We start from the raw sequence: 27112 nt of genomic DNA on the forward strand, positions 1-27112 counted from the left end.
TCATATTGTAATAATATTGTGTATAATGTATTGTCGAAGGCTTTCACAGCTGGATTCAACTGGATGTGGTGGGTTTTTCGAGATGTGTGGCCATGATCTGGTAGATCTCATTCCTAACATTTCGCCTGCATGTTTGTTCCTAACATGGCTGGCATCTTCAGAGGTTTATCCCAGAGATAAGACTGTACCAGACCATGGCCACACAGCCCAGAAAACCCACCACATCCAATACTGTGTTTATTTGTTTGAACACTTACGCAGTTTATTTATGGATGTTGAATATTTCATGCTTTGCCATTGTCATACATGTTGATCAGTATTGAGACTTTGATTTCTTTGGATTCTTGGGAGTTGCTGACTCGCAAGGATTTTTGCACTGAGTGACCAAGGAGAGACAGGACAACTTCAGTGTATTATCCTTGTTTTTCCTCCAGCACTGTTGAACACAAAAAAAGACTTTGTTAATAGTTGGGAATCCTCTGAAATCCTAATCAAGTATTGACCCTAAGAAGTGAAAGTCTGGCTATTGAGCTTGGTGTCCAAACTAAGGAAGTTTAGATGACATTTAATGTGTAGAAACGGGGTAAGAGAGAAAAGCCTAAGGTCCTCTCACAACATACGTAGGTGTAGAGGAGGATAGACATTAGTTCCTTTACCAATCAACAAATTTTAACTGGTTCTGGTGGGTTTTCCAGGCTGTGTGGTCATGGTCTGGTGGATCTTGTTCCTAACATTTTGCCTGCATCTGTGGCTGGCATCTTCACAGATGTACCACAGAGGGAAATGTGTAACAGACTTCCCTCTGTGATACACCTGTGAAGATGTCAGCAACAGATGCAGGTGAAACATTAGGAACAAGATCCACCAGGCCACGGCTACACAGCCCGGAAAACCCACCAGAACCAGTTGAATCCGGCCGTGAAAGCCTTTGACAACAAATTTTAAGTTTGGCCAGCTATACTTGGTGATTGTTGTGACTGTTTCTGATTTTTAAAATCCATCTTGTTGTGTATTTTTATAATGAGCACCTGAGATTTGAATTTAGGGACTTAGGGATTTAGGGACAATTTTTTGGTTTGATTTTTGCATATTGTCAGAAAAACCATTCCCCCATAATTATTTTCTTTTCAAACTTCTGATTTATTTGTAACATATTGGGTTGGTTGTTTTGTTGCAGCATTTTAAAGCAACTGATACTAAAAAATAAGCAGCAAATTTATAGGCAGTATTTCCGTCAAGTTGCTTCAATATAGTTGGGAATGGGGGTGTTGCAATTATATCCTGAGTGTGGGAGGACTATAAAGAAAACTTTTGCTTGAATTAAGCCAGAGTTGTAGCAGTGTTTAGTAACATCCCTATTTTTATTGCAGAATAACTGACCATGACTACAGAATCTGGATCAGACTCTGAATCTAAGGATCAGGATCAAAAGCAGAAAGGACCTTCCGGTCAACAAGGAAAAGGGGCGACTAAGTCTCAAGAACAGCAGAAGCTCAGTGAAGAACACCAACATGTATTAGAACAATTCTCTGCTGTAGCAGCCCATAGCACTCCTGTGAAGAAGGAGCAGGCAAGTTATCCAGTGGAACTTGGTTAATTATAAAAATTCTAATATATGACAGAAAGCCAGAATATGGTTTTACTTAAACACAAATATCCATCTCATTAAATGGCTTTTATATCTTTAAAACTGTATCTTTAGAACTCTGGCATAATTAAGAAAACTCTGGCATAATTAAGAAAAATTGATCTACTTGCAGGGGGGCGGGGTAAGAAACTACTTTTTTCATTTCAGTCATGTAATATTTTTGGAATTTGTGTCAGGTTGTCCTTCCTGCTGTGATTAATTTAGAGTTCACTGCTGCTGTTGGAGAAAGAAAAAACTATAACTATTTCATCTCCATGTTAGATCACACCAATTTGTAGAGAAGCAGGGGGACAATGGAGGCGCTTTCTACTTTGACACTTGCTGAAATCCCATTTCTGTAATGGTAGCGTAATGTTTGAAACCAATGAAATCTCTAGTTTAAATTCTGGGAATTCCTAATTGATTGGATTGCAATTACATTCTGTCGTGTGAGTTAATGCTAAACTCTAAACATCATGCACCATTGACTTTTTTCAATAACATGTTGGGTATGAATGTGAAAAAAATACAGCATTTTAGTCTAGGGGCCCATCCCTTAGATAATGCGTTTCCAAAATTAAATCTTGAAGTAGTTGTCCTACAGTTGGATGTGGTATCTAAATTCTGCTAATGATTAGTGATGGAAAATGTCTGAAAATTTTGAAGCTAATTTTTTGTGGGGGAGGGTGTTGGACTAAATTTTGGGGGAAATGGAAATATACTTGAAATATATGCAGTGAAATGAGTAAAGAAACAGATGAGGAAGAATGGAGAGTAAGCTGGAAAAATGGCACCAAAGAGAAAGTTCAGGGAAAGCAGAGAAGTGTGGCAAATGTAGTAAATAGATCACACAGCAACCAAATAACTTTTCAAAACATTTCAACCCAAGAATCGTTTTGAAAAGGGGTTCATTTAAAATGTTTTGAGGCTGCAAATAAAATGTTTTGGGTAAAAACCATGTGGAACTCCATGGAGAAAACATTTTATTTCCTGCCTCAAAATATTTTAAAACGTTTGTGTGGAAAGGGCATCTAAAAGGTAGGGCAATAATTACGCAATCTGTTGGTATATGTGTTAGAGTGATTTGAAGAAGAGGTGAAAAGGTCTACCACAATTCAGGTCAGAAGGCCAACAGAAGTCATGCAGCTGTTGAGAAGCAATGAAGGCCTGCATTCACCCTTGCCAAGATCTTTCTAGGTGCAGAAATGCATGTCTACAGCGTACCCACCTCGTCTTCAAAAGCATTTCACACATTCTAAAACAGAAAATATTTTCATAGGGGTTTCTTTCAGTACTTCCCAAGATTGTCTTTCTCCATGGAAAACAGGCCTCAGGAAAAAATTGTTTTAAAAAGTCTATTTCCCCATTAATACCCCGCCCCCCAGGCGTTCACATCTGCAGGAAAGATGGAGTTTCCTCACATACTAGGAATGTTATCATGAAGAGCTATGTCTTGCTGATTCAAGGTTAACTGAACTAGCAGGACACTTCTTTCATCAGTGGAAGGCTCCACTGCTAACAAAATGAAATTGTATCTGTAGGAATGGCAGCAGCCAATTTAAAAAAATATATATATCAATGCTTGATACGGTGCATTTGATAAGCTACTTCAACAACCTGAAATTAGTCAGTAACATATCAATTTCAGACAAATTTCTTTCACAAAACTGAATGTATTTCAATTGGTCCATAAATATTATTTTTAAAATGTATTTATTGAAAGTATTTCTGTTACAATATTTGAGGCTTACTAGTGTGCAATAAAAATCATAGAGTACAGCACTTTAGGTGATTAAAACAAAATTGCCCCAATTCAAATTCTAAAAGCTTGCCTGAAAACGTATGCCTTTTCTAAATAGTAGGTTTGCTGACATTTATTTATTTAGAACGTTTTAATGTCATTTTTTTCACACAATTGTCAGCCTGCAAGGCAGGAAACAGTCAAAACCATTCAAACAGCCTTTTAAAATACATATTATAACACCAGTAAAAACAAACATTCAAATACACAAACAGGAAGGAGAGCCAGTGAGAGAACACCAAAACAGGTAAGTCTTCACCCACTGGTAGATGAAAACAATCAAGGAAGGTAGTCAAATGAATATCCCAGGGGAGGAAGTCCCATAATTTTGGTGCCATGACTGAGTAGGCAGTTTATTGAGTTGCTGCCCCCCCCCCCCGGCCTAGCCTCACGCGTGAGGGCACCCAATCAAGGACTCCTGAAGATGACTACAGTGATTGAGTAGGTTCATATGGGACTAGATATGATGGTCCCAAGCAGGACTTTTAAAAATTAATACCAGAACCTCGAATGGGGGCCAGAAGCTGAAGGGGAGTTAGTATAGGTGGAGCAAAATGAGTGATGGTTCCTAAGGCCCACTCCAGTCACTAATCACTGTCAGTTTATTGTATATAACAGTAAATTGACTGGTTCTGATTGGTTCCCATGTGAATGACAAAAGCAACAAAACCACCCACTAACAAACTATAGACCTATCTGGGGAACTGAGAAATGTATCAAAAGAAAATAAATAAAACTTTCCAAAAGTGGTGTGATAAGGATTATATTCTCTAGAAGGGGTGGGATGTTGAGAGTAGTTAAGTGATAGTTAAAGCAAAAACAGAGAGGAGAGGGGGGAAATTGCTGTTCAAGCCACTGAGACCTTCAAGAATTCTGCAGGGGAGAACTTGGCAAGTGCAGTGGTAATTTCCAAATTGATCCTCTACATTATTCCTTGCAGTTTGTTTCTATAATAAAAAGGAACTGTTTTGCTTTGGAACTGTTTACAGGGATGATTAATGCAGACTCAAAAGCTTGGATGGAAGCTCAGATACAGTGCTGTAAATTGGTTGCATTTGAAACTTAGCACAGCTTTGTTAATGTATTAATACCTAAAGAATTCTTCCAGTTTTCAGCTGCATGATGCCAGACTAGAAGAAGAGGAGGAGGAGGAGTTTGGATTTATACTCCACCTTTCTCTCCTGTAAGGAGACTCAAGATGGCTTACAAACTCCTTTCCCTTCCTCTCCCCACAACAGGCACCTTGTGAGATAGGTGGGGCTGAGGGAGTTTCGAAGAACTGTGACTAGCCCAAGACCACCCAGCAGGAATGTAGGAGTGCAGAAACACATCTGGTTCACCAGATAAGTTTCTGCCACTCAGGTGGAAGAGTGGGGAATCAAATTCGGTTCTCCAGATTAGAATCCACCTGCTCTTAATCACTACACCATGCTGGTAAACATCTTTGCTTTTTCAAATCTGGAATCTTCATCAATACTCCTGTATACTGGAATACATTGATTGCCAACTGCTTTGGAAATGATATCGCATATTTTTACTTCTTCTGAAGTAATACATGGACTCTCCCAAACATTGTATCATCAGAGCCACCTTGGTACCTAGTAACCTTGGTAGCTTGTACCTTGGTAGCTAGTAACTGGCCTTTTGGAGACCTTCCTGGCAGTGTGGAGACCTGCATCTCCTCAGTGCAAGTCTGTGCTAGTCTAATGCTGTAACTGCTAGAACACTGTAACTGCTAGAACACTGTTGCTTATGGCTTCCAGAAAGCTCTTGCTTACTAAAGGTAATTCTGACCTTTACAATGGAGACAGTTTGTTTTGGAGAGCAAAATGCTTAGACACTTGATATTTCTGCAGTTGCTCACATCATTTTTGTTAATGATTTTTGTTAAGGATATTTGAATCTTTTTCAAAAGACAAGCTGAGCACACATTCTGAACAAAGTGTGAACTTGCATTTTGATAATCTGTAATCAGTTCGAAAGGACAGATGAACCACTTCATGCACCTGATCATGTGGACTGTGGCTCCTGAAAACCTTTGCTACAATAAATGTCAAGGTGGTTCACGACTGTTGTGTTCACTGCAACAGACTGGCACAACTGCGCCACAGAAGTTAAGACTGTTGTAGCTATTTTAAAAGAGAAAATGGAATAAGGATAAAATAAACAATTGGCTGAAATTTATTTCACATACACACAAAAGATGACAGTAAATATGTTTGAAATTGGGATAGGCTTGCAGAGGCTAGGAATATTTCCCTCAGAGAGAGAGTGAGAGTAAAATCTATTGAATAGACCAGAGTACAAGTCTAAGTATACTTGATTAGGAAGACACTGTTGGATTCTGTGCTTTCTTGCTGCAAGTGAAGCATCTGTTCATACATCCTGTAGTTCAACTTCAGCAATCTTAGTTCTGCCAATAGGGAATTGCTGCTACACAGGTTGTATTCACAGTTTTGAGCACAGATGCCACTGATGTTTATGGTGGCAACACTGATGTCTGATTTATGGAATCCCTCATCATTTGGCCCAAAGGACAGCTGTTGAAAGGATGATGGTTCACTACTGCGTGATGGTTAAAATCATGTTCTGCAGCAAAATTCAAGAAATAAGCAGAATAAATATTGCTTTTGGATCAGTCACTGCCTTTTGTTTTCTCATTAATTGTGGCAGTAAATACTCAAACATCAACCAGGCTGTATGATCCAAATACAACATTTGAGTAGTGTCATTGCTGCTTCCTCCAAAACTGTAACCTTTCTTCCCTGTTAGATATTAATTGATGGGTCAGTGGGCAGATCCTCATCTTTGCCGGATGAATGTCACAAAGGGACTTTTGAGCGAAAATGAGGTCTGAAAGAATGCATGTATGCATGTAAAATGTGAAATGCTGAGTACAGGTTGTGTCTCAGTGGTCACTTTTGTCCTAGATTAGATAACTGTATGAAAGGGGGATGTCAGGTTTCTTTAGGAAGATGAGGCTGAATTCCCTCTGAAACTAACTTGCTGCATGAACATGTCTTGACAGTTTGGGGTCCTTCTCTAATCGTTCTTGGCATGTTTTTGTGCACAGCACAAATTAATATAAGGTGTTCCTGTGACTGTCTAACATAGAATATTTCCCCCAGCCATTAGTTTGTTCAGCTTAGCTACGTCCAGAAATTAGTACCTATATGCCTTCTAAAGAAAACATGTAAAGCTATTTGTGTGTGTGTGAATGTGTGTGTGTGTGTGTGTGTGTGTGTGTGTGTGTGTTTAATCTCCAACAGTTTTGTTCTCAAACAAGAGCAGCTATGGAAAGTTGCAATCATTCTCAGGAATGGGGGGAGCTATTTAACCCTCAAACTTCCATCTTTTTTGGGGGAGGGGGAATTCCCCATGGCTGCTTTTCTACCCACAGGAGAAAAATATACATGTAGGACAGAAAGATCTTGTAGAACTCTGGACCATGTATACAGTAATATATTACAGAACTGCAAGAAAGCAAATGTTGTTGTAGCTGTGTGGTGTAGAGATTAGTGCTTTGCATTTTGATTGGCATTTTGCCATGAAACTCTCAACAGTGTCTAACCAGCAGATCAAAGCCTTTTCTTCTGGGTTTCAAGTTTATGTACAGGTACACAGAAAATAAGTTTGCCGTGCCTCCATGCATACTGAGAAGAGCAACAGGACTGTGAAAAGAGGTCATTCAGTAAGGGGAGGATTTATCCATGGTTCTGACCAGTGGTGGGATTCAGCAGGTTCGCACCACTTCGGCAGAACCAGTTGTTAAAATGGTGCTTGTAAACAACCACTTGTTAATTATTTGAATCCCAACACCGGAACCAGTTGTTAAATTACTTGAATCCCACCACTGGTTCTGACCCTTTGCCTGTTCTTCATTGTGGAACACTTTCTGTACTTGTCGTGTATGTATGTGTAGGGGTTTTCCCCAGTCCTTTTGGTCTTCTGGTTTTTTACTTTGGTGAGGGTACAACTCTAGTTTTTCCTCCTCTTGCTACTAGAAACTGATATCATGAATCACTGGTGACCATACTAGTCAACCAAGTTGTTTGCAGAATGTTTGCAAAATGTTTTCGATCCCTCCACCCTTTTGTTCGCACTTACCTCCTCAAAATGTTTCATGGCATCCATGAGGAGTTGTTTCTCTCTTTGTTGGCTATTTGTAGAAATCAATTTTTTGAAGTCTCAATGCATGTATTCTCTGTTGCTGTGTGTAATCGATGTTTTGAAAATTTAAGCAATTTTTTTTTAAAAAACACAGAACTAACAAAAATAAAGGGGAGAGCGGGAACAGAGTGAGCTCAGGGATGCAATAAAATGGTGCCAAGGGGGAAGTTAACGGATGGCAGGCATGGAAAATGCAACGGGAAAGATAAAACACTTTAAATATACCCGCACAGCAAGGAAAGACACCTGAAAGAATAGTTGTAAAACGGTTTTCAGATAAAACATTTCCAGGCTAGAAATAAAATCTTTTTGAAACATAAGGGAGAAAAACAATGTGGAACTTCACAGAGGAAACATTTTATTTCCTGCCTCAAAATTTTAAAAGGTTTGTGCAGAAGGGGCCTTTTTATCACATGCTTACAAGTCTGTGGGTCTCAGTAGTGGAAAAGATCACTGCATTAAATAACCTTGGTCTAATCACTTTCTTCCATCTGAATCTACTACAAAGGTTTGCTCTGAGAATAAAATTAGAATGCATGCTATCCAGGCAGGAGCAAAATTTGAGGGGGGTGGATGTGAGGAACTACACTCTACAGATGAGGAACTGTGTAATTGTAATCGTTATTTGACTTCCCCATCTCACAAGGGTCTTGTGGACTATGATAGAGAAGAGTGTGGGGGAGTGTGAGAGGTATATGGGGTTTGGTGCTGCATTTACTATCCTATGTGAAAAACCAATTTAAAAAACTAAATTTAAAAAGGCTCTTTTTAATAGTGGGGTAGTAGGAGTTGAGGGGAAAATATGCTATTCCAGTCCTAGGATTGACTAAATTACTTTGCTTCTCTGGATATCTTATTGCATACCATAGTTAAGAATATTTGACAAATATGCAAAATTTGGAGCCCTTTGTCCTTAACCTGCATTAATAGTGATTTGGTACACCTTTCCCAGAACAATGTCCAACTGCTGAGAAGTTTTGTGAGCACAGGTAGAATTGGTTTTCATCACCCATCAGAAAACTGTGGGGGATAACCTGGGTTTGGGGATAACCTGGGTCATCTTTACAACCTCCTAGTCCTTTACAGTAAATTCAGAACAGTCTGTTCCATTAAGCACTCACTTTTCTGTATGACCACTGCACTCCTGTTGTTAGTGCTTTATCTTTTGGAAAGAGATACAGAGGAAAATGCAGAAGAATTTATGGTTACCCACCCGAATTAGAAACAGCCTTGTAGTCTAGGGACTTGAATGCGTGTTTTTGTTTTGGTGCACATTGACTTGAAGCTGTCCAAAGCATGGCTCCAACAGTTTTGAATAAAATGGCTTATGCAATACTTCATTAAGCTGTCTCCTAAACACAATGTGGCTCTATTCACAGCTGAGCATTGTCAGATGAAAAGTTCCAGCTGGGCATGTCATTTGCCAAATCAGTCAAGCATTGCCCAGGTTGTAACAGAATGAGATAGAAGTGGACCAGCCCCTTACCTTGTGAGAAAATGAGTATGTGACTTGGGGTGGGAAGCAGGAGAGGAGGGTGCCTCAGAGAGATAGCCTCTTAACATACCCCTAGTCCTCATCTCAGACTTGCTTCACGTGTGGGAACGAATAATAATTCAGTGACATGCAAGTTGTAATTCAGCACTTGATAACATGATGCATCTTGTCCTAGATGAATGTAATCTTTTTATATACCAGTAAAGGGGGGATTATAGTTGAAGGTCATTGGTTCCCCCTCTTCCGTATGCTTTACTGAAAGCAGTGGAGTCTGCATATTATGTGACAGACAACTCTGAGTCTGAAAGCAGATTAAAGCTTTTGGTCAGATTTGATTCGTTCTCATGGTGGCTCGTTACAATGAAGGGAAAAAAGACCTGGAGGATTAATTTGAGATGAATGTCAGTGTTGCAGTCTGCTGACTTATTTTGAGGCAATTCAGATATATTTTTGTGATGCTCAGATAGAAATGAGTTATTTTCTAAGCTTTATTTAAGATATTATTATGATGTTATTACTAGTGAAATTCTGCTTAGAGACTAGCTTGAAAAAAGCTGATTTATGGAGGTAACCATTATTAAAACGCTGCTGTCATAATGTAACTGCTGTTTGGAGAAAAACATACGGTGGGTAGACCAGGGAAGCAGTCACTCATCAGAGTCCTGAGAAGAGGCATGAATCCTATACCATCATGTAGCATGAATTTCTCAAATCAGATTCCTGAATGAATAAAAGTGAATTATGTTGAAGATTTTTCTGAGCTCATCCTTTAAAGAAGTACGTACAACTGAGCAGCAGCTAGTGTTTTAGTGACTAAAAAGGCTTTTCAAAACATTGAATGAAGCTTATCCCTGTTGCAGTGCAATTCTATAGCAATCAAAATTATCAGTTCTGAGTAATCCTCTGTAAAAGAGGAATCTGATTGGGCTTTGTGATTTTGAAAACATGCTGTGATCAGCCACATTTTTTTAAAAAAAACTGAAATTGGAACTTAATCTCCCTATTTTCTCTTTTCAGGCCACTGACAAAGAACGTGAATTTGCTGCTGCAGCAGCAAAACAACTGGAGTACCAGCAGTTTGAAGACGACAAGCTGTCTCAGAAATCATCCTCAAGTAAACTCTCTAGATCACCTCTAAAAATAGTCAAAAAACCAAAAAGTATGCAGTGCAAAGTGACCCTTTTGGATGGCTCGGAATATGGCTGTGAAGTGGAGGTAAAAAAGAGGGGGGAACTGTGTGTCTCATACCCACTATGCAGTAAATTAATTGAATTTGGTTGAAAGATGGGAGTTATTGAAAGTGTTTCCAAAAGGAATATAGTGCTTATGAATTCCTGTGATTAGTACTCTGGAACACTGGCAACACAAAACTTAAAAAAAAAAGACTATTTCTGCTTCCCAGGCTTCCTTTGATTCTGTCTCTTTGTGATGACTCATTTAGCAATTCAGCATCTTCTTCAAAATACAGTAGTGGTTCTCATGATTGTGGAGAATGTGTGGAGTGGAGCAGCAGAAGAAACCAGCAATTGAAAACAATAACAGCATAGATTGAAAACTTTCCAGTTTGTCATAATCTGCATCTGTGTTCTCTAGCTGTGTCGAAGCACAGTGAAAGAGTATTAGGTTTTGGTAATGAGAAGGTTTTTGCTTTGTATATTAGATAAAGGATAGTATGTTGAGAGTTCACCCCTTTACTTTCAAGGTAAGATAAGAAAGTTATTAGTGAGTGTGGAAAAGAAGCAATGTATTTATCACCCAGGGCTGCAGAATGCAGCAGTGGTAAAAAAAAAGGCAGACTCTGTGGTAGGGATTATTAGGAAAGGATTTGAAAATAAAATGTACAGTAAGCTATGGTGCTGTTACATTTGGAATATTCTGTGCAATCATTTTCAAGTCTAAGAAAAAACTGTGCAGAGGTGAAAGAAGTACAGAAAAGGTCAGTCTAAAGAGTCAGGGAGTTACAGCATCTTCAGTATGTGGAGAGTCTCTGGTTGAAGTCTGGAGAAATCTTTCCTGAAAATAACCGCAAGTTATAACTTCCAAGTGTTTTCAATAAACAAACTCTATTGTCAGATTCTTTTTCAGCATCTATGAACATAAACACTGCTCTCATCTTTCTTTCCCACCAATTCTACTGCATTAATCACAAAGTGTACATGAATTGCATTTCTTGATGATTTCAATGTCATGTTATTTTGGTCTGCTGTGCAGATACAGGAAATTATTCATCTGCAGCCAAGCATTCAAAATTGGAATTGGTTCCATTTTGTTTTCTTCTGGAGTTACCAAAGACATTCTCCAGAGAACAGTCACTAGTGAATGTTTGAACTCAGTTTTCAGATCTTATGTTGGCTTTGGTTTGAAGTTAGAGAGTTCAGCCATAATGTTTTTACTTCAGTGCCTTCTCTGCATGAATTTTAAACTCATACATTGGTTTCTACTGGATTTTTCAGTATTAATAGTCTTTGAAAAAAATTAATGGTGAGATAGGTAACAGGCAGTGAATAATGATCAAAGACATCTTGTCCCTCAAAAAGACTTTGGGTGAAGGTCAAGAGCAAAATGCACTATGTATGTATGTACATTCTGGGGAGTGAATCCCTCACTGACTAGGATAACAAGCCACCACCAACCCTTCTAAGCTAACTCTTGGCTGACTGACTAAGAAACCAAGTCTCCAGCCTATTTGGTATTAAACAAGAGGTCAGCCCTGAGTTCCGCAAATAATTACTTGGCAGCTGTAATCAGAATAGGCCAAAGTACTGAATAAAAGCTGAGCCCCCAAAACCCAAATAAAACCACAGAAATATAATGAATGAGGTGCAAAGCAGGGAAGAAAACAACAAAACTATCTTAGAATTCTAATTTCGGCTGTTGTTCTCTGACTCATATGTTACCTGGTTGGACTGAAGCTACAGAGTTCAAAAGCCAGAAAAACAGATATTCCAGCCACGCTCTGGCGGATTCCGCACGGGCAGAGGCAACAGTGTTCCACCATCATAGATGATGCCGCTGCCCATGGAGGCACTTCCACGTGGCTCCTTGCGCTAATGAGATTGAACATGAATGCAGAATTTATTTATTTAATATTCTATCCAGAAATACTCACAAACAAGGCGGTCAGCAGTAAGCAGTTTATTGAAGTCACGGCTGCAGGCGTGGAGAGAGATGCACCCAAGTGCGGCTCTCTGGGGTCTGTGGCACAGCACAGCTCACTTTTAAGGCTCCTGCTCTGCCCCCTTGCCCATCCCCTTAGGTGGACACAGGGTTCACAATCTGGCCAATTAGCTTTCGACACATACCCCCTTGGTACATCAGGGGCTTTTCACGTGCAACTATCAGTTAAGCTAGCATAGCAACAATCAAGTAAGATTTCTGCAGTTTCTAGATGTGGCATGTGTATGTGTCAATTTCCCGTGTTCCTCACTACTGTCCAGTTAGTTCCCTTTTTCTTTAACCACTAGTTCCCCTTTTTCCATCTGTCTCAATTTCCATAGTTATAACCAACTGTGACCTTCATACTCAAGAAATAAATTTTTCATATCAATACGTTTATTGATGTTGTATTGGTGATGTTTTGCTTATGATATTTTTACCATGTGAAATGTTATGATTATTATTACTTTCTACTTATATTTCTTATATTTATCGATGTTCTTACTATTTCATGATGTCATGCCAATTGATGTTTTGCTGATTGACTATGACCTGTGATGTTTGTTGTTTATATTATTGTTGTTCACCACCCTGAGCCCTACGGGGGAGGGCGGGTTGTAAATCTGATAGTGAAATGAAATGAAATGAATGGTTTCCAAATTGATATTTAGGGGAGCCCCAGTCCAGTGCAGTACTTGATTTTTTTTTCTTTTACTATCATAGTCATATGCTAAACATGTGACCGTCTTCAAGTCTCTCCTCAAATTCAAAAACTGTTTTGCTGCTGCTGTTTAAAAAACTAAAGTACCGTATATACTCGTGTTTAAGTCGACCCGCATATAAGTCGAGGCACCTAATTTTACCTCAAAAAACTGGGAAAACTTATTGACTCGCGTATAAGTCGAGGGTGGGAAATGCAGCATCAATTGAGGCATCAGTAGGTTAAATGTTTTTGAATATTTATTTCAAAGAAAAACAGTAAACTGGCTCTGTAAGTGGAAAAGAGGGTCAACAAGAACAATATGGTATCAACAATAACTTTAAAAGTACAAAAACCTTAGCTCAACCAGCAACCAAGCTAAAACACAAGAGTTAAAATCCTCCAAAACTGGATTCCTCATCATCATCTGTATGTCCAAATGTAACCAAACTTAGATTTTAAGAGGGATATTATCAGAAATGGAAAATCTACTATTAGCTTCCATTGTAAACAATGGGGAATGGGGGTCCTTTGGGGGTCAATTGACCTTTGGGGGTCAATAACTTTGGATCCCCTGACCCAAACTTCACCAAACCTGGCTGGTATCATAAAGAGACTCTCCTGATGTGACCAGCCAGGTTTGGTGAAGTTTGGTTCAGAGGGTCCAAAGTTATGGACCCTCAAAAGGGTAGCCCCATCTACTAATAGCTCCCATTGAAAACAATGGGGAATGGGGGCACCTCCTTTGGGGGTCCATAACTTCGGACCTCCTGAACCAAACTTTACCAAACATGGCTGGTATCATCAGGAGAGTCATCTGAGGGTACCCTGAAATTTTGGTGCCTCTAGCATAAAAACTGCACCCCCTGCTGGCCGGCAAAGTAAAAACACACAAAAAATTTTAATGACCCGCATATAAGTCGAGGGGAGCTTTTTCAGCATTAAAAATGTGCTGAAAAATTCGACTTATACATGAGTATATACGGTACTCATGCTTCTCGTGTTTACAGTTGTTTGGCTGTTTAGATCCTGCCTTTATTCCTGTATCTAGCCATTACAATTCTTAACAAAAAAAAAGGATAATCAAATTTGATATATGAAGCAAACCATTAAATCAGAGAATTAGGGTTTCTGGCACAAAAATAACTGGGAAATCTGCCAGATATTACAGTTCATTGGTATTACCAGTTTCTTCCTAGTGTGACTTTAGCTTGTAATAATCTTTAGATAGGGTTCAAAGTGCTGTTCATCACTTACTACTATTATTAGGGAGTCAGTATGTTTTCTAACCTTATCTTTCAGTAGGGTTTTGTTTTTGACACCTACCAATAGGACTTGCACTTTTTGAACTAATTTAATATAATCTTTCAGGTTGCTTGACACACGGAAGGTTGTTTTAGTTTGGCATTTTTCTAATTACATTTAAGTGGACTGCTGCACTCTTGAAGAGGCAGTCAAATTGTATAGGCACTGTAGGTGCAACTAGCACTGAGTCAGAATTTTTCCCATTTACTGATGACTTCAGTGTGTGGAACATATGTTGCTTAGTTATAATAGAATACCTATGCCTAAATTACATAAATCTGACCATTTATGACTGTGGGCTGTCAAGTCAGAGCTTTCTTATGGCAACCCTGTAGGGTTTTCAAGATAAGAGATCTTCAGGGGTGATTTACCACTGCCTGCCTCCATGTAGGCTGAGAGAGTTTTGAAAAAACTGTGTATGATTCAAAGTCATGTGGAGGAGTGGAGAATCGAATCCAGTTTTCCAGATTAGAGCAGGCTTAACCCACTACACCAGGGGTCAGCAACCTGCGGCTCTTTCATCCTTGTACTGCAGCTCTGCAGCGGCGACACCAACGATGGCAAGTTGCACTTGGGACGCGGAGAGCGTGCCTCTTTCCCCGCCTCCTCCTTCCTTCCTCCCTCCAGCTTCCTTTCCCCTCCTTCCCTCATCTGGTGCCTGGGAAGGAGAGGAAAGGATGATGAGGAAGGAAGGAAGGAAGGAAGGAAGGAAGGAAGGAAGGAAGGAAGGAAGGAAGGAAGGAAGGAAGGAGGGAGGGAGGGAGGGAGGGAGGGGCGGGGAAGGAGGCACGCTCGCCACGTCCCAAGTGCAACTTGCTGTTGTTGGCGTCGCCGCCACTGTCTATCCTGCCCGCTTGGCTGAAGGCAGGGCTTGGGGAGGCCTGGGGTGGGAGTGGGGTTTGGGGAGGCGGGGTCAATGGCTCTTTGGGTGCTAAAGGTTTCCAACCCCTGCACTACAGCATGCTAACTTTCACTAAGATAATGAAAGGGCAATTTATTTCTGTAATCTCTTTGGTGAACATAAGGTCATAAGGGACTTCAAAAAGCACCATAGGTATAGGAGTCAAAGTGTTCCATGAGTGAGGGAATGGAGAAAAGTAGTTTTGCAAAATTCCAGCAAATAATGGATTCCTAGCACAGTAGACATTTAGAGATGAATCATAATAAGAACTACAGGGGTAAAACAAAGTTTATTTCACGCTTGAACCTCTGCCACATCATTTTAGGAAGTTGTCAGCTGCAGATCATATGAGGTATTAGAAGTGAAACTGAAAGTAAAACAATGAAGAATAAACCAGAAAAATATTGCAGCTGGAAAAATGGAACATGAACATTTTGTACTATTCAAAAGCATGTGGCTAGCTGCTGTTCAGAACCCTTACAATTTGGTTGAATTGCAGATAATTGATTAGCAGATCCTTTAAAAGAAAAAGAAATCTCCAAATAATGTTTTGATGGATTTGCACCAAACTATGGAAAAAAAATACTGTAGAAGCAGGCTAGGCCTTAAGTCCCTGGAGTAGATTTTTAGGAGGGAATAGAGCCCTTTGTATAATTTACATCACCAACATCCAGAAATTATACTACTTAGAGATGTGATGTCCCCTTTAAAAACTGTGCAGAGAAAAAGAAAAATCCTTAACATTTTTTTCCTGAACTTTTCCCCAGTATTTTCCAAGGAAAATTTGGGGAAACTCTTAAAGGAACTCCTGTTAAATAGTTTGTCTCTTGGAGGGAGTGAAATGCTTTTCAGAACAGTGTTTAATTCAAAATGAGTAGTATGAAAATTTGTGTCTAAAACAATCTACAGAAATAGATAATTCTCATATATAACGTTAACCCAGTTCAACACATGTTAAATAATAATGTTTATTGTTTAAAAGTTAATGAAAATTTGTGTCTAAAACAATCTACAGAATTAGATAATTCTCATATATAACATTAACCCAGCTCAACATATATTAAATAATAATGTTTATTGTTTAAAAGTTAATCTTGTTATAATATAAGTAATAATACCTTCTCAAATAGCTTTGTTTTCAGTGTTATAACATTTAACTTGATACATAAATTGCTGGCAGTGCTCTTGTGAATTGGTTGCTAATCTGGAATGACAATTGATCTCTAGACTACACAGATCAGTTCCCTTGGAAAAAAATGCCTGCTTTGGAACTATAGTAGTACTATAATCCACTATAGTAGTACTATAATCCACTGAGGTCACAGAATTGGCAACCCTGTGTATGAGACTGTTGGTGTTCAAATAATATCCTTTCTTTGCTATAAAACTTGTTTTGTAATTTCAACTTTTTTCTACCTCTCAGTTGGTAAAAATTAAAATACATGTGGCAAGTTGCATAGGCCCACTAGACATCTAAGTCAAAGTATCTTGATGGTGTTGGAAGAAAAGGTTCAGATGTTTTAAGGCACAGACAACATTTTGGAATGAGTTGAGCCTATATGTAAGGGATGAACTTTACTGGAAATTAAATAGAACTAGACTGCTGGTACTTCACACTATGAGATTGCAGAGCAGCTTTTAAATTGCCCCATGTAGGAGACCATAAGGATGTTGTTCATTGTCATTCTGGCACACGCTTAACAGATTTTGTTTAGTGGAAGACATATTTCAGATGAAACATATGGCATATACATAGAATCATGGTCTAGAAACCAACAATTAATGTCGAAGTATGTTTTCTACATTGGGACATTGCTATTCTGCACTCTAGTTGTCAAGCAGTACTACATACTTACTTTCCTGGTGGGCTACACAGAAAAAGTGTTTGCTGCAATTTGCTGGACAGGTAAGAAAAGGGATGACATAGGAGGAAGGATTCACAAGTATTCTTCTGTTTATGTAACTGCACTTACAGTAGTGGAAAGACACTTAAGTTGGCAGATTTGTCAATTCACCCTTCTCACACTGTTCATTAAGGTCCCTTAATTCTCAAGTGCAGATTTAAGGGGATGCTATGTAAGCTTGTTGCAGCCAGCACTCCCATGGCCAGCTGGAGGAAAAATTAAAAGTTGCCAGAAGGTGACGGTGTGATGTCATTTCTAGATTTTCCCTGGAAATGACATAACACTGTGCCTCCATGACTCAGACCTCAGCCAACTTCCAGTCACTAGCGGGTAACCCTAGAATCATAGGCAACAGCAAGAGAGGGGGCAGAAAAGTCCTATTCCACAGGCTTTGTTCTGCTTACAGTACTTCGAATTAAATCTATAACTTGTGTTTTGTGCTATTCAGTGTACCGCTTTCACTGTGAGAGTGCTTTTTGAGGGAGAAAGAGCATGTAATTCAGTTTGGAGGAAACTTAAGTTTACAAAAAGTGATCAATTACATTAAATTAAAAGTATCATGTGTCACAATCCTGCTCTGGGTCTGTATGTTCTCGCATACATGTTGTGTATTTGTCTGCATGTGAAATTGTGTTTCTTCTTGTCACCAACCGAAGAGATAAAACCCAATCTCTCTGTAACCAGAAAGTGAAAACCTTTGGTGAAAACCTTTCCCCACCGCAATCCAGAGTTGGACGCCTGCCTCTTGAGGGAGGGAGCTCCTCTTCCAATCAGGTCCTTTGGCCCATAGCCATGCCTCCCCCCCCCCCAGTCATATTTTAATGATGCCGATTTATTTCAACCCTTAGAAGGTAGGACAAATGCCCCCGCAACCCAGTTCATGTTTTTCCTTACTCCCTGTCTTGTAGAAATAAACCAGTTGCTATATTTCAGAGTCCCCAGTCATCCATGAAGACATATAGGTAGGGTTCAGATGTAACAAAACAACCAAGAAATGTTTAATAGAAGAATGGTTGTGGTCTTTCTTTTGTCTTTTGTGATCTGCTTTGCAGGTCTAATGAAAGACTTCCATACACTAAAATTAATAAATACAGTGCTTTTATGAAAAGTACATAAATGTAGAATATGATATGGTTCTAAAGATGCCTTGCCTCAGACTGCGGATAAGCCAGTGGAGTGTGAGATACATTTGCATATGTATACAGAAGACGTAGAAGCTTGGCTAACAGTAGGAAACTGTGTTTTGCGTGTGTGCGTACTTGCCTCTTCCTGTTTGAGTCATCCTGTAAAATTTAAGAAAACTGTCTTCAATATGAGAAGATAAGATGTAATATAAATGTTTTAAATATAAAAACTATAGAAGAAACTCTGACCTAAACAGTGCAGAATGAGTACAATTGTCCTGTAGCATCTTTTAATGTACAGTCTGGTTGTGCTCTAGCTGCTGATGTCACAAGCAAAGACCCTAATTTGATCTGACTCCAGAATTAGGACTAGGTCACCAATCGTCTTAGTAGGATTTAGAAATCCTCTGGGTTTGTTTTTGTTTTAGATTAGTGTTGGCTTTTTAGGATTGTAAACTAACTGAGTATTTTTTTTAAAAAAACAGCTTGGCCCCAGTAGAAAGTGTGCTGTATTATACAATGTTGTTGACACAACACATGTGTGTTACGTTAACATAGAAAGTTTGAGGCTTTCCTCTACATACTATAAGTAAGTTAAAAGCTAATGTATTTAATACCTAAACATAATTTAACTATAACTGATGGATGAATTGTTGGGAATATTTTGTTTCCTGTAACAATATCTTTTGTATAAAAGATACATTAAAAAGAGAGATTCTCAATTTGACGATAATACTTTCTAACCTACTTTAAGAGATTTATGTCTCATGAAGCCATAGTTTACATCATACCACGTAACACAGAAGACATGTGAGTTACAGTGTTGGTTTAGTCTGTAATATTTCTTTTGTATTGTGTATGCGGGACATTATGTTTTTAGAAACATTTAAACTTGTGTACAACAGAAATATTTTAACCCAGACTCATCTAAATATAAACTAAAGACAGCTGTGGCATTTGAAACTATGGTACAGAATCAGTGAAATCTTTATTTACAGTATAAATGTTTATAGCCTGCAAATTAAGTGTGATTCAGTCTTACTAAACTAAGCTGTTAAAAAAAATAATCTGATCACTACACTACAGACATGTTATTACAGGAACAGCATATATCCAGATTAAATAACTTCAGGAGTTCCAGCATGTTACATTTTGGGCAGTTATTTTTAATATTAAAATCACTGCTCTTCCTCTGCTCCTGCGCCTTGAACTCTTGACAAATGAGTATCAGGAATGAATGTCGACAAGATATTGTTATGAGGTTTCCATATGAACACAATTACTTTTGTAAACCATTTATCATGGACTATATACCTGAGCTAATAGGAGTTTCTGTCTTCACCCCCTAATTTCATTAAAAGGTATCAGTCTGTTCATAAAAACCCCACTAATATCAGTGGGACTTTAGTCTCAGCAAGAATGCTTAGAACTGCTTAGATTAAAGGGACGGTTCTCATTTTCCCCTGACACAGTTGAGATCACTAACACACTAATAATTGCTGGGGTGGTGTTAGTAATGTGGGCAGCCCCATCCAAGAATTGGGCACCTGTCTGTGGTGCTGCAGCCACACCCAGCCGTTGCCCCCCAAAAGGCCATCTGGTGGTGTAGGGAGGCTCGAAAAGTGAAAGAGCCTCCCTGCTGCTTTGGTGCTCCTGTGTTCCTCAATGGACTTTTGCTGCCCAAAAGGACAGCTTATGTCCAACACATAGCCTGCTAGCAGTGGTGGAGGCAGCGGTGAAGCCACCAGGGGGAAGGGGGTGTGCAATGCACCGGGCGCACAGCAATGGGTCACGTGGGGGGTGCAAAATCCCCCTGGCCCTTCCCCCTTCCCCCCTCCTCAGTTTGCCGCTCAGCGCATGGCCTCCTCTGCATCCCAACAAAGCCAGCAGCAGCCAACTCTGAGAGCACTGAGCAGCCCTAAACAAAAGGAGCAATTAACTCCTCAACTCCCCCTCCCCTCCCTGCAGAGACTCGGAGCCTGAGGACTCACTCCAGTCTTCAACAGCTAGCCTAGGAAACAACTTGTGGGCTGCCTATGGCAGGAGGAAACGCGGGGGAGGAGACGGCTACTTGTCAGAACGTGAAGAAGCTGACTGAGGCCAGGTTCCTGCTTGAGTTTACTTCCAATTCCCAGGGCCAGCCCAGGAGTCAGGACTTTTTGTGGGCTGGGCTCTCAGCTCTCTGGTTTTCCTTCAGCCGCTCGCTGGTGGCTGGAAGGAGAGGGAGAAAACTTTGTGCAGTCGTCAGGATCTCCCCAACGAGGTGAGTGGGGCATAAGAAAGATTGGGAGTTTCAAGGAGGGGGTGGGAGGTTGAATTTCATGTGTGCTTTGTGTTGCTGGGGGAAAAAACAGTTTCATTTCCTCTTAGCCCATCCAAAGTGGATTGTTGCTAGTATTAAATGTTAGCAGAGACTCTCAGTTCTTGCTTTTTTGTCGTGTTGGGGGAGGGCGGCTGCCCATGGGGGGAGGGGGGCGCAAAACTCAGATTTTGCACCGGGCTCCATTTCCCCTAGCTACACCTCTGGGCAAATCCATCGGCACAGCATCACAGTGCTCCCAAAAGCAGATTCCCCCTCCTTTTTTGGATGGCAGTCTTGGAATTGGTAACAGTTTAAATCTGCACTTATAGGTGAGGCAAAGTAAGGGCATACATATAATACACACTCTGTATGTTTAAAAATTAATGGTTTGAATTTTCTCACTCTTTGATATTGAGAAAAAGAATGTGGTTGATTTTATAGTTACTTTGAAGATGAGCCTCCATTGCATTGTTTTCTTGCTATTTTTCTACATATGTACCTGTTTTTCCCATCCTAATAGAAATCTTTTATGACTGCTTTCAGAAGCTGACATTTCTTTTGCCTTTGGTAGTCAGCTGTGACTTTTTGTCTTGTTCAGCATTCCTTATACAAATGAGACTTCAGTGCTGCATACAGAAATGTCTGTGTTGTAAAATATGACCACTGAGTCACTACAATAGATTTAATTTCAAAAGAGAGTATTTTCTTTTGTGCTTCATACCTGTTCAACTCATCTGTTGTTGATCAGTACACTAAGAGAGCCTAGCATGGAATTAAAAATAGAAAAAAGAAGCTGAGAATAAATAAGGAAAATCAGGGAAGGGTGGAGAAAGCTTTCTGGATATGTATTTTGTACATATGTGAATCAACAGGCTAAGGTTGTACATGTTTGTCTGGTACATAGTAACACTTGAAACATAGAACATAGATCTTCAAAAAACTATTGCAGTGTTGTTATCTGTTCAGCAGCAATAGAATTCATACCTTTGAATTGTGAATATATCCATTGGAAAATAAGCTTGGTTATCTATTAAACAAAAATTTGTATTCTTCTGTGGAATGTTGCCTGGCTGTTTGTATATGGACAGGATGTCTGCTTGACATTTATGATTGCTCAGTGGTAAAACCTCTGTGCTGTGTTCTGTGTTGCCGCCAATAATGTTCAGTTAGTGAATTCAGGATGAATGATTATTAATGCTTGAAGTGTAGGGTAATCTTGCCAGTATTTGCTCTTCATTCACTAAATGTCATATGCACATTCAAGCCAGAGGGTTCTGTTTCATGTAGTGGTCTCTTGCAATACCATCCTAAACAATGTACCCCATTTTAAATCCATGGGCTTAGAAGTGTGTCACTGGTCTCAGGATATTTATTTCCTTAAGCTTGTCTCCCTCGAGAGACCCAAGTGGCTCACGAAATAAGTGCTCCAAATTACAGAATTATAGACAAAATCTAGAATAGTAGACAAACCCATTTAGGCTGTCCCGCATCCACAGATCTGAGGCTGTTAGCCCTGGGCTAAGGCTAGGAGCACTGTGGTTCATACCTGTGGCCCTGTTCAAGCATAACACTTGTGGAAGGAAGAGGAGAAAACATAGACAGAACTCAGTGTTGTTAGCTTGCCTCCAGCAAACCAGAAACTACTTGTAATCCCCTCCCCCTTCACATTATTACATTTCTATGGTACCTATGTCAATATTTTCACAATATTTTCTTAAGAATGTTATATCCATTTTAATTTCTTTTTTCCCATTCTATGATCTTACGTATATTTTTAACATTAAATTATTGCATGTAAGTCCACTTGTTACACTCTGGCCTGTTCAAAGTTTGAATATCTATTGGCAGCTTAACATTATAAAATCCTTTTATTGTAGGTATAAGCAAACAGGAACATGTCATAATATTTCACTTGCAATGTCTGCATTTGTGTAAGCATGCACATAATCATTCCTGGACTTGAGATGCCTAAATTATGGTGGAATGCCTGTGGTGTCCAGCATAAGCTGTTATCAGGGTTTGTTTCCAAATAAATGTTCATAAGATCAGTATCTTGCTGGTCAATGACTGTAAATAAACAAATCAATCAATCATATGATCAGCATGCTGGTCTTCCACACATTCTGCTATCTAGAAGCCAGTGGATCAATAATTAGCAGTGACTCATCTTAGAGGAGCTTGATTAAACAATATTGCCTTGAATGGATTTCCCCAAGAAACACTAATTATTTCTGTTGCTTATAAAAGGTTTGTAACATTTTTAAAAAAGGTTCCAGTATTGTAAAACAAAATAGCAGTAACTATTGATTTAGTTACATGTCCATACTTATGATGTATCTCCCTTAAAATATTGTGAAATTAAGTCAGTATTTGCTTGATTTCCTAGTTCATTATTTGCTTGATCACTTAATTCTTGATTGTCTGGCTGTCACTATCTTCTGCCAGCAGATGAAAATGGTTTTTTAAATTTTATTTGACCTACCCCCAATAAGCATTTATTGACCTTCCTCCCTGGTTGTATGCGTTTGTTCATATATTTTTATGTTTTATTGTATAATTAAATATTTGGATCTACATTTAAAATGTTATTTTCATGTTTAAAAGTTTTAATGCCTGATATTAACTGTCTTAGAGACCCTGTTTGGATGGGAAGGTGGCATATAAACCTTTTCAATAAATAAATACAGAATTGTTGAATACAATCTCTATTTTGAACAGTATTCTGAAACTTTAAAACATGTTCTTGTCTGCTTTCCCATAGAAACGCTCAAAGGGCCAGGTGCTGTTTGACAAAGTGTGTGAGCACCTTAATCTCTTGGAGAAGGACTACTTTGGGCTAACATACAGAGACATGGAAAACCAGAAGGTAAATTAACAACTCAAAGATGGGGAAGCTATCTAAAACCCAAGCATGTAAATGGTACTGTGATTTGATTGTGAGAGTCATCAGCCTTAAAAACTGGTTATTGTCCAACAGTTTATAATTTGCCACCACTTGCACTTTTACTGGCAAGAAGGATGGTGCAGCCCATTGTACAGTATAGGGCACTTTCACAGAGGTAGGGGCAGTGGTGGGATTCATATAATTTAACAACTGGTTGGTTCTGTTGAGTTTTCCGGACTGTGTGGCCGTGGTCTGGTGGATCTTGTTCCTAACGTTTCACCTGCATCTGTGGCTGGCATCTTCAGAGAAAAGTCTGTTTCTCACTGTTTCTAGTGAGAAGGGAAAGCTTAGTGTGGTATATTGCCCATGTCCCAGGGTGGGGAACCAATCAGTAAGTGTTTGGGTGGAACTTGCTATGTAAAGGTGTGGTTGAGTGCATTGTATTGCGGGTGTGGTTATCAGTCCATTTTTGAAGTACTGAGAGCCAAGCTTTGCTAATTTTCAGAGTCTCTTCTTTCTTATTGAAGTTTTCTTGGTGTTTGTGAATTTCAATGGCCTCCCTGTGCAGTCTGACATAGTAACCTTCTGAATTGTCCAGAATTTCAATGTTCTCAAATAAAATGCTATGTCCAGTTTTGTTTAAGACATGTTCTGCAACTGCAGATTTTTCAGGATGGTTAAGCTGACAGTGTCTTTTGTGCTCCTTAATACAAGTCTGAATGCTGTGTTTTGTGGTTCCTATGTAGACCTTTTCACAGCTGCAGAGTATGCGACAGACTGCAGAAGTGAGGGGGTCTCTCTTGTTCTTTGCTGAGCTTAGCATCTGCTGTATTTTCCTGGTGGGTTTGAAGATAGTTTGTAGGTAATTCTTTTTCATCAGTTTCCCTATCTGATTTGTGATTCCCTTGATGTATGGTAGAAATATTTTTCTTGTGGTGGGCTGTTTCTCCTCAGTCCTCTGGGTTTCTCTTGGTCTTAAAGCTCTTCTGATTTCTGTTGTGGAGTAGCCATTAGTCTGCAGAGCCCAGTCTAGATGATTGATTTCAATAATTAGAGGAGGTGAGGTTCACAAATTCGTTTGGTCACAGCCACACAGCCTGGAAAACCTACCAGAACCAGTTGAATCCGGCCGGGACAGCATTCGATAACAACTGGTTGTTTACAAGCACCATTTAACAACCGGTTCTGCCGAAGTGGTGCGAACCTGCTGAATCCCACCACTGGGTAGGGGGAACATTCTACCGCTATGGGGTAGACAGAGGGCAGGGCTTGTGTGAAGGATACCCACTAGAGAACAGAATAGAATGGAAGGAAGGAATCTTGGTCCCAAGAAAATCTGCACTCCGGATATAATGCAGCAATTTTAAGTCCTATTGTTTTCAGTTAGATTGTAAAGCATGTGTCTACTTTTCTCTCACCGAATCATTGGTCTTTAACTTTTTCCTTATAACTGTATTTTTTGGTTTTGTTTCATTTATTGTTATTTTGAAATCCAATATTTGCTGAGCATCTAATTCAACTAGTTAAAATACTGCTTTTCAGAACTGGTTGGATCCAGCCAAGGAAATAAAGAAGCAAATCCGAAGTAAGTGGTGCTCCGTTATTTATTAGAAAAGAACAGTACAATTTTTAAAAAGCACTTTGCTGGATACTTTTTAAATAGATTAAAAGTTCATGTCACAAAAAGTATTTTCTTTGTTGAAATGCAGTGGTATGGTTTGCCATGAAAACAGATTCTCCCCCTCCCCCAAGCTGTGAGATGAGGTGGGGGAAGGGGGGGATGAGCCCAAGGATTCCCATGGTTGTTCCCATAATTACGAAGTTTTAACAAATGTAGGAATCATACCATTATTTCAGTTCAGTTTTAGTTATTGTAGGTCTTGGAGCTGATCATCTGGAAATATCCAAAGGAGGGGAAAAATGAAGGTGCAAGTTGAAGGAGTGATCGTCTGTGTCAGGGCAGTCAATTTGTTCATGCTGGGTAACTTTACATCTGCTTTTGGCTGTTGCCAGCGGGGGCGTGGCCAGGGCATGGAGGGGCGGGCAGTGCTGCAGCAGGGGCACAGGGCGTGCGTGTGCTCCAGGCACAGTTTTCCCTCGCTCCGCCCCTGGATAACAGACAACAGGTTGTGAGATCTGCTCTTATTAGAGCAGTATAAGTCCTTTTTCTTTCTATAATTTTTCTGTTCCCACTGCAATTCTTTAGTTTGAGGGAGTGTTAGAGGCATAGGCTACTGCCTGGGACAGATCAGCTCCACAGTAAGCAGCCTTCCTACTCCCAAGTTGTCTCTTCCCCACTTAGCCAAGGAAGTTCCAACTCAGCACAGGTCAGAGCAGTTGGCCAGAGATTAAGCAACAGACACTGCAGTAGTGTGGCGGAACCCCAGTACCTTCCTACCTCAGCAACTTAACATGCCTGGGGGCAAATTCCTCTCAAACACAAAAAGGTGCTTTCTTTCCTGATTTGGCTGCAGAGAATGAAGAATAAACCAAGACACCAACCTCAGCAGGCAGTTAAGAAATGCAGCGGCCAAAATGAAGAAGAAGAAGAAGAGGATTGGATTTTTACTCTGTTTTTCTCTCCTGGAAGGAATCTCAAAGCAACTTACAAATTCCTTCCCTTCTCCTACTGTCAAAGACCTATCCAGGCTTTTGGGGAGGTAGCCATGCCAAGCCTTGGTTTCTGAACCAGTACTCAATACACAAAGCAAACATTTTATATTTTTTATTTAAAAGAAAAGTTGTAGAATAATAGCTTTAGAAAATCAGCTGTGAATACAAAATCACACAGTGCATTTCCAGACAATAAAACAATAAAGTATACTTACTTACTAAAAAAAAATAACAGAAGTCCTCAGTGCATAAGCAAAGTTCTCCAAGCAAAGTATAGGCGAAGCAGACTATAGACAAAGAAAAGAGATGTCTGATAACTTTAATGAGATTAATTTATGGCATAAACTGGCCACACCAGATAATTTCCAGTTTAACAATCAGATATTAAGTTAGTAAGAACTCTCTGGAAGGTGAGCAAGTTACCCCTGCCCTGTTGAAACTTTCAATTAGGGCTTTAGCTGACCTGTTGTAACCAGCTGACAATAGTTGGAGATGATTCCATGACCATAATGTGGAATCTGACCTAGGCAGTGGTACAGCCTGTCTCTAACTGCAAACACTTGCTTCTAAGCTATGTAAAAAACAAGAGAAACCGAAAACAATATTTTGATAAGCTTTTCCAGCAATCAAAATGGAGTGTCTTTGGTCATAGCAACATACAAGCAAAATAGTTTTTCTCTTCACATCTGTCCACAGCTAACACTTTGTGAGATAGGTGGAGCTGAGAGAGTTATCAGAGAACTTTTATTCTCTGAAATTAATGATTAAGATTTTGTTTCAATTGCAATGCAGAATTCTGGCTTTGTTGAAGAAACTGAAGTATCTATAAGGTCACCTTAAGTGAAGAAGCTTAGGGTGTAAGATCATAAATATCTGAAGGATGTAAATAAGGATGAGCCAAGACATTATAGAAGGCTCTGTATAGAATAGAGGCTCACCCATGTCAACAACAATCCAAGCCCTAACAAGTGGAACCTGTAAGAAACTTGCAGGCAGTTTAATGTACATTGTACTGTCAAGATTAGCATAGCTTCTCTTCTATCAGACACAGCAAGGCCATGGTAATAGAACGTGACATGCCTTCAACATACATATTCATCACTCAGTTTAAATAGTTAAAAATAGAACAC

The 27112-nt window shown here is 39.5% G+C and overlaps 1 protein-coding gene across 15 annotated transcripts in view; it reads left to right on the top strand.

Annotated features, from left to right (window-relative positions):
- Nucleotides 1–27112, top strand: part of EPB41L3 (erythrocyte membrane protein band 4.1 like 3) — a 120139-nt gene that overhangs the window by 35933 nt on the left and 57094 nt on the right. For all 15 annotated transcript variants that reach the window (XM_048507316.1, XM_048507319.1, XM_048507323.1 and 12 more), the window contains exons 2-5: nucleotides 1371–1570; nucleotides 10111–10308; nucleotides 23247–23351; nucleotides 24912–24954. In XM_048507316.1, the coding sequence (XP_048363273.1) occupies nucleotides 1382–1570; nucleotides 10111–10308; nucleotides 23247–23351; nucleotides 24912–24954 (535 nt within the window). In that variant the 5' untranslated portion in view covers nucleotides 1371–1381. The remainder of the gene's footprint in view (nucleotides 1–1370; nucleotides 1571–10110; nucleotides 10309–23246; nucleotides 23352–24911; nucleotides 24955–27112) is intronic.

The sequence above is a fragment of the Sphaerodactylus townsendi genome, linkage group LG09 (genome assembly GCF_021028975.2).
Source record: "Sphaerodactylus townsendi isolate TG3544 linkage group LG09, MPM_Stown_v2.3, whole genome shotgun sequence".
In the NCBI taxonomy this organism is placed as follows: domain Eukaryota; kingdom Metazoa; phylum Chordata; class Lepidosauria; order Squamata; family Sphaerodactylidae; genus Sphaerodactylus; species Sphaerodactylus townsendi.